Source organism: Anastrepha obliqua, chromosome 2 (assembly GCF_027943255.1).
Source record: "Anastrepha obliqua isolate idAnaObli1 chromosome 2, idAnaObli1_1.0, whole genome shotgun sequence".
Lineage (NCBI taxonomy): Eukaryota > Metazoa > Arthropoda > Insecta > Diptera > Tephritidae > Anastrepha > Anastrepha obliqua.
In genome coordinates, this window is record NC_072893.1 from 95,089,249 (window position 1) to 95,103,224 (window position 13,976).

The 13,976-nt window shown below is 34.7% G+C and overlaps 1 protein-coding gene across 2 annotated transcripts; it reads left to right on the forward strand.

Annotated features, from left to right (window-relative positions):
- The first annotated feature begins 7,845 nt into the window (after positions 1 to 7,845).
- Positions 7,846 to 13,421, forward strand: LOC129237868 (protein cramped). Of its 2 annotated transcripts, none has more exons than XM_054872833.1 (9): positions 7,846 to 7,964; positions 8,421 to 8,669; positions 8,727 to 9,129; positions 9,221 to 9,424; positions 9,546 to 10,951; positions 11,022 to 11,171; positions 11,242 to 11,740; positions 11,936 to 12,084; positions 12,147 to 13,421. In XM_054872833.1, the coding sequence occupies exons 2-9, from the start codon at positions 8,433 to 8,435 to the stop codon at positions 12,246 to 12,248; spliced, it is 3,150 nt and encodes a 1,049-aa protein (XP_054728808.1). In that variant the 5' UTR covers positions 7,846 to 7,964; positions 8,421 to 8,432; the 3' UTR covers positions 12,249 to 13,421. The 2 variants fall into 2 exon arrangements, with proteins under 2 accessions (XP_054728808.1, XP_054728809.1); XM_054872834.1 differs by lacking the exon at positions 7,846 to 7,964 and adding an exon at positions 8,057 to 8,170.
- The last annotated feature ends 555 nt before the right edge of the window (positions 13,422 to 13,976 follow it).

Sequence of the window (13,976 nt, forward strand, 5' to 3'; positions counted from 1 at the left end):
ACACATTTGGCCATCAAGGCCAGAGGCAAACATTTGAAGGATATCATTTTCAAAAACTAGCTGGAACAAATCTCCTTGAATCAAAATAAATGATTTTTCATATCAACACAAAAAAAAATGTTTTTTTCAATGTTTTTTTTCAGAAACAAATGGGCCCGCTTTAAATGGCCTACCCTGTATATATTGACAATGGATCTGATTAGCATCTATATGTGCCTAGTTACCGAGTTCTTTATATACTATAGTTCAGGGTATATTTATTTGTAAAGCTTTAATTAAGTAATGTTTTCCAAATTTACACTGATTTTTTCATGTTTCACAAAGATAAATATCCTAAATCAAAAGCCTCGTGGTGTGAAAAACAATTGTGATAAGCCATACAGAAATAAAATACACCTTAACATAACGTATTCGACTGACATGGGATTACAATTTATCCAGTTCAGAAGTTGTTCCTTAACATGGGCCAATTCTTTTTCAGGCAAAACACGGAAATCTGTATATTATCTAAACCAAAATTCCTTTAAATAAAAGTATACACTTCTTAAATAAAAAAGTATTTGCTAAGCAAAATTTCGATAGGCATCGGAAAGCATGAAGCGCCGCTAGATTTTACCCAATCAATCAACTTTCATTTGTCTTTTGAGACATGAACAAACTTAGCGCCCTCTTTTACCCACGTTTTGTGCCACAACAAAAACAGTATTGCCTGCTAACTTGTTTAGCAAAAGTTTGTATTTTTATGCGTTTGAGTACTTTTTATATAGAATTTGCTCTGAAATACCTATAAACTAGCTTTTCCAAGAAGACATCACGGATTTATTAAGCAGCTCAAGATGGCCGACGCACTGTGCAAATTAGACATCTTACATCAACTTTTATTACTCTAGTCTATTCTATTTTCTAGTCTGTAAGATTCGTATATTTCATATGATTTGAAAAAAAAAACATGAATTGACAAAAAAACTTCAAACTGCTGGAAACACAAATAAAAAGAAATTTGCTCCATGTAAGTAAAATTACATTGCATAGTTTTTTCATAAAAATATTTAATAAATTATGGTTTATGTTTCAGAATATAATCAATAAATTCTATTAATAAAATTTTTAATTTAGAACTATTTAATTAATTAATTATATTTCCAAAGATTCTTCGGAATTACTCATTTCGTATTATTTTTCATTCACAAATTTTACAAACAGGTCACACAGTGAGTCAAATAACTATAGCTCCGGGATATTTGACTAGTTTAAACGATTTATTTGTTTCTTATTTAATATTTATTTATTTACAAATTTGTCTATAATTTTATAATTCTTACAGTTCTTAGAGACTGGTTACAAGTAAAATTATATCACTTACTTAATTACACAACTTACCTAACTTACTTATTGTGCATTACAATAAAGTAAAAAACAATAAAAGATAAATTGAAATGCTTGACATATATTTTATATACAGGAACACCGTCAGCAAAAAAAATTCTAAAGTTCCCGCGATTTTTGATCCACTACATGCTCAAATAAAAAATGAAAATACTGATTGAAAATTGGAAACTTTGATGACAACTTGTTGAATGTGTTTTTTATTTTTTTTTTTAAATTTGAAAAAATTAATTATTTTCAGCCAAATCAAATTTATTTTTGTTGTAGACACCAATCAGAAATATGGGAGATGATTTCATGGTATTCGATCAGTCCACTTTTTGACGGTGGCGTTAACAGTGGCTTGAATATTGCAATTATTCGATTGTAAACCCAGCATATGGCAAGTTGCCGAATCTTGTTGGAACCAAATGTCGTCGATGTTTAGCTAATACACTTTTTGGGAAACAAAAATTCAGTCAGCATAGCTCGATAGCATGCGACGCACACTGGGGATTTTTGTACAGAGATGCGGAAAAAAGTATACATCCCAAAAAATATTTACATTTTTACTACTAACGAAGTTGTATATATTTGTGTATGAAAAGAACATGTCTAAAAACTATTTTTTAAAAAAATTAAAAAAAAATTTTTTTTTTAAATTCATAAATTTTAATTTTTTTTTTTATTAATATAAGCCAGCAAATATTTACGCACAGGATACATGTAAGTTCATAATTCTGAATTACCCTCAAAATGTCAAAACAAAATTAAAAGTGTTTCGTTATCATTATGCACACACTAGAAAGCGTTTAGTTATTATCATTGCCAAAAAATAATCAGTGGCGCCTGGTGGCACCTGCAATTGATTAAAACTGAAAGAGACGCTATTAAGCAACACGTTGATACTAGTTTCTGACCGTAGGTAAATGTAGCTCAACTTGCAGATCCAAGAATATGAAGGAATATGATTTTTTTTTTTCGTAAAATTAATTATAAATATTATAGATAATCAAATGCTTCACAGCCTTTGTTCTTCCGGCTAAAATATATAAAAATATCGTACCCTAAATGAAAAATAAAAAATTGGAAGTCGGCTCAAGCAAAAAGAAAAAAAACCACCTTGGGCTTTGAAGTTGTTTCTTAGTCAGTTCAATACTATAAAAAAATTATACTTTTGACATATCTAATATATAAAAAAAAAAACTGTAAGTCGGAGTTTAGTAATTCTTTTTGATTTTATTGTTGGTTCTATTCTGGAATTTAGAAATACCATTAAACAATGCGTAGGTGGTATGTTGCAAATTTGACTTTTTCCGCAAAATCCCCAGTGTGCGCCGTTCATCGTAACTGCAGCTCCCTCCACATTGCTAAAAAAAAGAGGTTGTCTTTAAAGTCGGTTTACTGACGATAGTTTAACGTGACAACGTCATAAGATAGAATGGTTTGGAATGGTAGCATTTTTTAAAACGAAATTTTAAGTTTATTTGTTTGATAGATGTTTTGTATGGATATAGAGAAGGAGGTAAATGGAATCGCAATGGAATTGATCAAGTTACATTTAACAAGAAAGATTTATCAAATTCATAAAAGATATGTTCAATTTCGATTGTGCATCAGACGTTAATAAGTCAACAACACTAACAGGCACCATCATCGATTTGACTTTTTCAAGACACATTACACTCGAAACACCCCCTTTCATTTCCTACTTTTCCTATCGTCTCCTATTCTCAACAGAGAAATGGTTCATTACCATGCACACAGGAAGAAGGCATATGCAAATACAAGTATGTGAATTTATATACCTACGTATGCGCATATACATACATACATATACACTCAAGTAGGAGAGAGCCAGATGTCGAACGTTGCCAAACGCGGGGGCCGATTGTGCTTCTTTGTCGTTCGTTTCGCGCTCTCGCTTGCAGTTTAAGCAAGGTAACGACGTATGGGCAAGATAATGACGCATAAGCAAAATAACGACGCATGAGCAAGATAACGACATATTTTTTGGTGGTGAAAGCCGGCTACATCGAATTATAAGACGTTATCACGTCAAAAAGGATCGATGTTACCGACCATGCTCTATGAACTTTGCGAAATTCAAGCGCTGTTCTGTCGTTAAATGATAAAGAGTGTTTTTTTAGAGGTTAGGTTTTCAAGTTGGTACTACTTTTTTCGTAGATGTTCTTTTTGACAGCTGTCACTTGATTTATGCTCAGTTTGGTTTGCCATTTCATAATGAATAGACTTACACCTGAACAACGTTGCAAATCGTGCAAATTTATTACAAAAATAATGGTTCGGTTCGCGCGACGCATCGAAGAAAATTTTGTTCAGCGATGAAGCTCACTTTTGGTTGAATGGGTATGTCAATAAGCAAAATTGTCGCATTTGGAGTGAACATAATCCACAAGCCATTGCTGAGACGCCGTTACATCCTTAAAAGTCACTGTTTGGTGTGCTCTATGGGCAGAGGGAATCATTGGTCCATATTTCTTTAAAAATGAAGCCGGCCATAATGTTACAGTCAATGGAGAGCGCTATAGAGCCATGATTAATGACTTTTTCGTGCCTGAATTGGACGATGTTGATGTGGACGACCTTTGGTTCCAACAAGACGGCGCTACATGCCATACAGCCAACGCAACAATCGATTTATTGAAGGAAACTTTTGGTGAGCGCATTATCTCGCGCTCCTCGCGAGGCCTCCAAGATCGTGCGATATAACACCGCTGGACTATTTCTTGTGGGGCTATGTGAAGTCGCTTGTCTACGCAGATAAGCCCGAGACGATTGACGTCTTGGAAGAGAATATTCGGCGCGTTATTGCTGACATACGGCCCCAATTGCTGCAAAAAGTGGTCGAAAATTGGGCCTCTCGGCTGGAATTTATTCGAGCCAGCCGCGGCGGCCACTTGCCCGAAATCATTTTTAAAACATAATGGCAAACCCTTATCTTTATAATAAAACTAAATTCTTGGCCATGACATTAAATTACACTGTGCGACAATTTTGGGGTCATCAAAATCAAACCACACCGGACCTTTTTTTCTGAAAATATACCTATTCAATAGCAAAACTCTCGCTGTGTTTTTAAAAGTTAGCTCGATTTTTTTTTTATAGCGTTTTGAAGTTTTCTATTTTCATGAGATTTTGGAGTTTTACCTGTACGCTAAATTTGACTTATAAATAGACCTTTGTTTGATTTAATCGATTTATTTTGTCATAGCTTGATGCAGAAATTTCGTACATGTACAAATAAACTTATTTTGAGAAGAACCTATATCTCAATACGCAAATTTGAATACCAAAATTTCGAAAAATTGTATGTTTTTACCATTTTTTACTGTAATTATGAAAATAATTAAATTTTCTCAGTATTTCTTCTAGCAAAAATGTTGCAAAATGTACTAAAAAAGTCATTTATAAGATAAAAATATAAAACTGAACTTTAAGTTTGTTATTTTCTAAAAAAATAAATTTTTAACAAGATTTTTCTTCATAAAAATAATTTTTTTATGCTCTGCTTTAAATTTTTTTTTAAATATCTAAAAACTCTGTAGGTAAAAATATTAAATAGATTAAGTAAAAAGAATATAGACTTGAGTTCTTATAATTTTTTTTTTTTTTTTTATTAAAATAAAGAATTTTTACGTACTAAAACCTTAGAGACGAGCTCTTTTCGACAATGATTGAATTTCAACATCATCATTATCAGAGTAATCAGATTCATCAGTAAAGAATTCCATGCCTGTCTCTTCTTCTTCTACCTCATATTCTTTTTCCTCCTGGTTACTCCATTTTCCTTCATTTTTTAAATAAATCGATTAAATCAAACAAAGGTCGATTTATAAGTCAAATTTAGCGTACAGGTAAAACTCCAAAATCTCATGAAAATAGAAAACTTCAAAACGCAATAAAAAAAAAATCGAGCTAACTTTTAAAAACCCAGCGAGGGTTTTGCTATTGATTAGGTATATTTTCAGAAAAAAAAGGTCCGGTGCGGTTTGATTTTTGATGTCGCACTGTGTTATATACGTTTTATTTCATCTTGAAATCCTAACCTCTAAAAAAAACACCCTTTAGTAATTCATTATGACTTGCCAAATCTTACCGAACAGAAATATCAACACAGTTTGCCATTCTCAGCTGTTAAATCATAGTTATCGATATCGATAGTTCTCAAAGCGCTAAAAAACGCCCGATATTATATTTTAAAGTTCTCTATATCTTAAAAAAAACACCCGATATTTTATATACATGGTGGAATAAACAGAAGAAGTAAGTACGCAGATTTCTTTTCCATGCTCTCACATTCGGATTCCTTATAGAAACAATTATTTTTCTTATTGAATTTTTTAGTGAAATTGCTCTATTATTTTCAAACAATTAATGCTTTGTAGCATTGTGATTTTCTAATATTTTCCATTGATCATTTTGTTAATTTTTTTTTTGAATAGTGATAAAATGCCGAAGGACTTCACTTATACCACGTGCCTTTGGACTGGGCATGTTGAGTGGAGATAGTGGTGGGACACTTACAGTTCCACGGAGTATGAACTCCACTTTATGCAAAACGAATTCTGTGAAAATAAGCCGTCCGCAGCATTTCAGAAAATACTTAATCATTATATTATCTAAATCAGAGTTCTCTGAATAAAAATTTCTGACAGCAACAAATTCCCCCATAAATTAGGAATTATTAACCACAATCAAGGTAATAGACTTCCAGTTGATGTAAAAAATCTTTGGATTGCATCCAAAACGTATAATGCCAACAACCCAATGACTTGCTTTTCAAACTAAAATTAATACGTCCTAAGCAATACTACGAAATCTTGGATTCGTACTTATCAGATCGCTATTTTCGACTCAAGCAAGATGATGCTTATTCAAGTCTTCGACAAATAAATGCAGGAGTACCTCAAGGCAGCGTTCTTGGGCCTCTGCTGTACCTTATCTTTACACATGACCTACCGTCTGATCCTAATTAATATACGTCACAGCAACGTTTGCAGATGACATCGCCTTGATTGCAGTTGGTAAAACTGAAAACGAATCGACAGCCACATTACAAACCGCGTTAAATAAGATCTGCCAGTGGACTAATACATGGAAAATTAAACTTAACCAAACAAAATCTGTACACGTAGTTTTCACAAACACTAAAATACAACATATACCACTATACATAGATGATCAACAAGTCCCATACTCAAACTATGCGAAGTACCTAGGTATGACACTTGACTGCAAACTTCGATGGAAAGAGCATGTCAAGAAAAAGAGGCAAGAATTAGACATCAAACTCAAAAACATGCAATGGCTCATGGGTAGCAGATCAGCTCTCACGATAGAAAACAAGCTGTTAATTTACAAGCAGATACTAAGGCCAGTATGGAGTTATGGTGCGCAGCTATGGGGGTGCGCCAGTCAAAGTACGAAAAACGAAATCCAACACTTCCAAAATAAGGTCCTTAGGTGCATTGTCAAAGCACCATGGTACTGCAGAAGTTCCGACATTGAGCGCGACCTTAAAATAAACTCCGTTAACACTGAAATCGCAAAGATTGCAGTTGCCCACAAAGAAAGACTATTAAACCACATCAATGAAGAAGCACTTAATTTAATTGAAACCAACGGATTAATACGAAGGCTCAGACGCACTAAACCTAGCGATCTCATACCTCCATAGAAATGCTTTATGTCATGTAGAGTGAAAATTGTGTAATGTTATCATAATTACGTTGCTTGAACTAGTTGCAATAAAAAAAAAATGACAATTTTTTCAAACATACCTCCCGTCAAATGCACTTATTATGAATTTGGCAGGTCTTAATACAGTTATTTTTATTAATTTGTGAACAACGTAATATTGATATATTAAAGACTTCGATTTGCGATGAATAAGCCGTCTCTATTGTAGTAAAACTTTTGTTTGAACAGTAATTGAAATTCTCATTATTCATAAAAACGATATTTGCCATTATTAGATATGCTTAAGTAATTTGGAAAAATCGAATGCTAACAATTGTCAATGTATTTGTTATGAGCTTTTGAGTACATGGCAAATCTAAACATCATTTCTATTCTGCATTTCTTTAATGCAATTGGTTGCTTTACGCTGTATTTGTGTTAATTCATTGCATTTATATGCATTTGGAATAAAATAGATGATGAACACACTTTTAATAAAGCAGTAAAGAGTTATCTGTATATTATAATAACTCTAATTATACCGTTATATATCTTTGCATTTTATTGTAATTTGAAATCGCCTCCACTATATGGCAACATCATTCTGATACTACACACTTCTCTGAATTCCTCAATTTTTATCATACTTTTCACTCGCCTGCAACCCCTTTTAAAGAAGGTACTTTTTCGCAAAGTGCATTAATAAACAAAAATCCTATATGTAACATCAAAACAACAACTACGAATAAGCCGAAATAGAAAGAAAAAGAGGCAATAGAAATTTAGTACTTAGTAGTGAACACCAAGCGATATACAAATAAGTGAAAACAATGTGAAAAGCGTTAAATATTTATACATTTTGTATAAAAAAGCGGCGCGCATTGGACGGTTGTTAGGTAAATTTATGTTTTAAAGTATTTATAATAAAATCTTGATAATGGAATGACAAAAAAATAATAAAAGACAATATGCAGAGCTATCAACGAAACGAAAGTCGAGCGCCATTTTTGTCAGTTGTCAGCTTCGTGTTTTCGCAAGTGTTTTAAGTGAAATTTTATCGTGAGATTTTGCAATAAGTCGGTGTTGAAAATTATTAAATTTGGTAAATAATAATAATTCAAAGCGTTTGTGATGTTTTGCCACCAAGTTATTTAAAATCCGTGTCCTTTCAGTCAAGTTATTCCACTTTGAAATTCAGTCTGGCGACGAAGTCGAAAGGGCGCAATTAAAATTTCTTTGTCGTGAAATTTTCAATGACCTTTTTTAATAATTTCTCTCCGCAGAAATTTAATTTAATTTCAGTGTTATTAATGCGGAAAACTTTGCTGAGGGTAATGTTTAATTTCTTATAGGTTTCATCGAAAATGAGCGCCAATGCGCTGGGTGGCACTGGGAATCAGACTGCACTTGCAACTACGACGACGACTGTACCGCCTGTAGAAAAGAGCATTGATGAGATTGTGGATTCCCTGGAACACACTGAACGAGATGTAATTGTCATAGCCAGCAGTGGCAAAAGCGTCGGTGGCGGAAAAAATGTCAACGAGCGGAAAACAAGTGTGGTTGCATCCGCAAATGTTGATGAAAAAGTGCGCAATGGGGTAAAATTATTTCATAAAATGTATATATACTATTTCTCTGTAATAACCGATTTGCAGTTGGAGTCTAAGGTGACTGAACTACTGGGTTCTGTGATAATGCACAATTGTACTGGCACCCGTGCCAGCGCACGGGTAATTCAAAAGATGAAGCAGGATCAGACGAGGCCTCTGTCACCACCACCAAATGAACGTGAACAGCACAAACGCGATGAGAAAACAATGCAGAAGACACCGTCGCAATTGCGCAGCAATAAGCCGACATGGACAAATTTAGAGCGCAATCACTTTTTTGACGCTTTAAACGAGTTTGGTAAGGACTTCGAGGCGATTGGCAATTATATAAACACTAAACTGAAACGCAGAAGCTCAGCAGATGGAGCATTTAAAACGAAAGATCAAGTGCGGCAACATTACTATCAGACCTATCATAAAATTTGCAAATACATAAAATTCTCCGACGGTAAGTTTGTATGAGCATAAGATTTTACTCCATGGTACAATATTTATACATGCGTAGCTATAAAATTTATTTATTTTTTTGTGGTTTTCAGAGGTTAAGAAGCCTGTCCAGGAGTTGTATGCACTTATCAATTACGGTGAAATGCGAAGGAAACTTCAGTTTGTTGCTGATAAGCACTTTATGAAATTACGAAATCTTGTCTATCAGGGCCACATAACACTGCGTTGTAAAGGAAAGAATTTACGAATTAAAACGCCATCGTGCAAAGCGCTGCGTAGACTGAACCAATTAGATGGTAAGTATTTTTGTTAACAATTATGTACATAATTTTGGAAATTGGTAAAAAAATCCCAAAATTGAAGGAATAAAAAACAAAAGAAGCAGTTAAATTTTATTTTAATTTTTTTTACTTGCAGACTCCCTTGAGGACATTCGTTTGCCTTCGAAAATCGAAGTGGTTGTTAGCCCCGCCACCATGGAAGCATTCGGCCGTGTCCAAACTGTTGCTCAAAATCCCCGCGTTCGCACCACAGTCCCACTCCATAAAAAACTTGTCAATTTCATCAAAACGTTTCAATTAAAATGGCGAAGCGCTGAACAAAAGCTAGCGGAAGAAGAATTGAAATTATTCCCGCCAGTTACTGCACCTATACCAATTCTACATTCAGCAGAGTGTAATGGCTCGCAGTCAGCAGATAATACAGAGAGACTACCTGCCTTTCAAGATCCTGAAATGTGTTTTTTGCCCAAACCAGATGTGGCTATACATCGTCCATTATTGAGCATCACGGAGTACCTTGGTAGTGGAAATATCTGTCTGGCAGCTTATGAGGAACGAATGGGAGTGAAAGTACGGGGCGAGACACTGTGCCAAGAGCGTGCAGCTAATAAGAGGCCTCGCACTGAAAGTGGTTCCGAAAAGCGTTCGCCAGATTCGAAGAAAAATAAGCAATTAAGCAGTCCACCTTATGAAAAACCTGATTGTGAAGTACACGCTGGTGATGTAGCTCTTAAAGAGGAGCTTGGCTTGACCCTAGAGCAGGAAGTTGCGCCTGCTAAATGTGAAAGCAGCAGCGATGAGTTGAGTGACGAGCTGAATGAGTTGCTCAATGCTGACATGGATGACAATGTAACGATAAAGGAAGGGTCCGACAATTTACCCGAAGATGTCAAACCCAATTTAAATGAAAGTGATATATCATATACAATAAATGCAAATTTGCATACTTCCAATCAAAACCAAATCACTGCCGGTAATACGACCCGTATGCGTCGACCTACCAACGCGCGAGGTACCGGACGGTCCAGCGCTCCTAATTTTAAACCACTTATCAGCGAGGAAGTTATACGTCGTATAAGAAAAGGGTGGACCATTTCAACTGCAGCTGATATTACCATAGGCGATCTGTATGTGGTTCTGGGGCAAGATTCGAAGCTCGAATTGGAGTACTACTGGACAGATAGGCAGCAACAACAGCAGCCGTGTGCAAATGCTTCTTCCACCAGTAGTACTCTGAACAACGTCAATAGTGGCAATAGTAGCTGTAGCATGACATTCGGCGGCGGTGGCAGCAATTCAAACGGTTCTAGTATTTTCGAGTCCATGACGCAATCGGATACAAAAGTCTTCATGCAAAAACAGAATGGTATGCCATACAATCCCAGCGAATGTAATGATTCTGCTTTGCTGAAGTCGCTTTCAACCGCTGGTGTTGCAAATAAGCTTAAGCATCTTCTGTTGATTGCCAATCTGAGCGAGAGAATGCGCAAACGGCAGTGTTCTTGTGGACACATATGCGATCGTAATGTAGCCAAAACAAGAGTAAGTGGCGCATAGTGGAACAGTGTACTGAAGCAGTTTAACTCTTATGAAATTAATTTATTTTATGTAGCTCGAACGAAACTTGGCCACGAAGACTTATGTATCTACGAAAACATTTTCGACAAATAACCCTAACGAAAGCAATAACATTTTTCGGCAACCGGTGGTGCCTATACGGCGACCACTCTTCAATATGGATGGTGTGAAACAAATAAATCCAGTAAATGCTGCAACTCATAACGATATTTATAAATTTATTTATATCAATTGATTCTTTATTTTCCACATAGGTGTCTCGTCAAAGGCAGTCGATGCGTCAAGTGCTGGTACAACGTATGCTGCTACCGGGTGGCAGTACCACAAATCAGACGTACGATGTTTTGAACGTTAAAAATTTTGATAAGTCTCAAAAAATGCCTGAAAAAGCAGTAGACACTTCAGAAAGTGCTGTCGTAGAATCTCGTGCGACACAACAAAACGACTTGCCTGCACATAACACAGTCTCACAAACTTCAGTAGCGCATGTAATACATAACAATCAGACTCCAATCAGGACTTCCAACCATAGTTCAAGTACGAACGCCTCTGACATTGCCGATGCAGCTCGGTGTGCGGAACAGACTGACAGAAACCTGGACAACTACGCGTCGACTTCCAAGGCTTGTCAAATTAGCAATGTTGCGGCTGCTGTCACGGACGTTGATGACATTTATGAATCCTGCGCTGTGAACAATGCAGACATATCGATTTCATCCTCATTTTCCGACAGCGCCTACGATGAGTATACAAGTAAGATGAATTTGCTGTACTTAAAATATTATCAAAAATGTGCGTAGAAGACCAAATTCTCATTTTGTATATGTTGTAATGTAAATTGATAGATGTATTTACTTTTTATTAATGTTTTTATTTTTTTATTTAACTCAATTTCTCCGTTACTTATAATAATTGCGTATAATTATGTATAAATTTATCATCCGGCAGATTCAAGCTCCTTCAACTGCATGACACCAACTCATTTGCTACAAGAGACCACCTCGAATTCCCGTTGGCTTGAGGAAAATCTGAATGATTTTTCCTTAACCAGTCTGTTAGGACACTTGGATGAGATCAATGCAACTCGCGATATTTTGGTAAGATAAACCTATATTTGATAAAATTTGAAATTCCTCTAAACATTCTTGCATCCTCGCAGGACCCCTCATCGAATTTGTCGGTGATCAGCGAGAGCAGCGTTGATTATATGCATAAGTTTCAAGAGATTACTGCCTTAATGCAGAGCCAAGATAAGGATTAAAAATGTTACGCCGAATTTCGGGTCTGCAGTTGGAAGATTGATATTCAAACTAAATCTCAGTTTATATGGATCTGACCAAACTATAGATATTAGTTAGTTATAGTAACAATACCTATAGTCTAAGCATCAAATGTGTGCTCCTGCTTTCGCTACATTCAGTTTTTATTTTATTTTTAGGCAGGACTAAGGTTGAAACATACACATATGCATGTACGTTTGAGCACTTATTTATATGCAGAAACAAGCATGTTCATTTAGGCACGAATATATAAAATATTCTTACTTCACAGACAAATATTTACTAATTAAATTTACAAAAAAAGTAGAAATTACTATATTATTTTTGCTTTAATCTTTATACTCAGAATGATTTTATTTTTATAATCATCACGCCATTCACTGGGCTTTAAATTGGTCAAAAAACTGTTTGTTATCTAAAAGCATCGTTTAATATTTTCCTCTTTGATATACCTACATATTTTTCTATTTTATAAGCCAACATTGTGATTTTCGCTGCAGCTTCACTCATTGATTCATGCGTTAAAGTATCGATAATTTTAAGTGTGTATAATATATATAAATATTTTTGTTTTGACTGGCGGAATCGATGGATGTTGTTGTTGCAACAACATAAAGTACTCTCCAAATATGTGGGCTTTGTTACGAGTATATACATGCATTTGACAGATGCCTGCTCCTGAGTATTTGGATTTTGGAGTGTAGTGATTGGTAGATTTTTTCAAGTATTTAAGGATTATCTCATGCTTTGTACTCATTAGCACACAAACATTCATATGACGTTTTAAGTAAAGTTGGCTTCCAGGTTTTAGGAGAGAATATTAGGTTTTATGTAAGAAAAAAAGTACATACAATAGAGGTTAGGTTATTTCTAAGTTTATAGCGTAAGAAAATTGTTATTTGTTTTGCCATTTCCTTGTTCGGTTTGTGGACAATATTTTTTAACGGTATTTAAATGTAATTTATGTACGCATTGAAATGTATTATTCGATAACGTATTATTAAAAACTGTATAAATTATTATTCGTTCTTTATATAGTTAACTAAGAAATAATTATAGATAAGCACATCATAAGAAGCAATAGTGGCAGATGGCGAACATGATACCCAACAAAACTCAAATATAACAAGTGAAAAAAAAAAATATTTTTAATATTCCCCAAAATGTTTCTTTTTAATTTTGTAGAGGAATTAAGGGCCATAGAAAAAGTTTTGCGAAATATCTTTAACATTTTTGCATATAAAGGATCTTTCAAAAGTGATGCCTAGATGTCTATAGTGAATAATAATTCTTAGGGGGTACCTTTTTTATGTCATCCTTGACATTTGACGAGTAGACAGATGCACAATTTTATGCGATCGAAAAGCGCGTTAAAGTGATTGAAAGTTATTATGAAAATGGTCTATCTTTAAGAAGAACATATCGCAAATTTTCGTAATTTTTTTTGGTGGAAATAATCGTTCAATTGAGTCGACAATCCAAAGGTTGGTGAAAAATGTTTGATTCTGTCGAGAATGAAAAACTTATTGGCAGGCGCTTGAAAGACACTTCCGACTGACAAACACCAAGTAACAGCGTTACTTTTCCCCCCTAAGTCCTTGAGGGATGTTGCTCGAGTGACAGTTGATGGCCAATATTCAGAGCATTCAGGTGTGTTAATTATAAATCGTACGATTGGAAATCGGTATATCTGTATGTATATTTGTAAT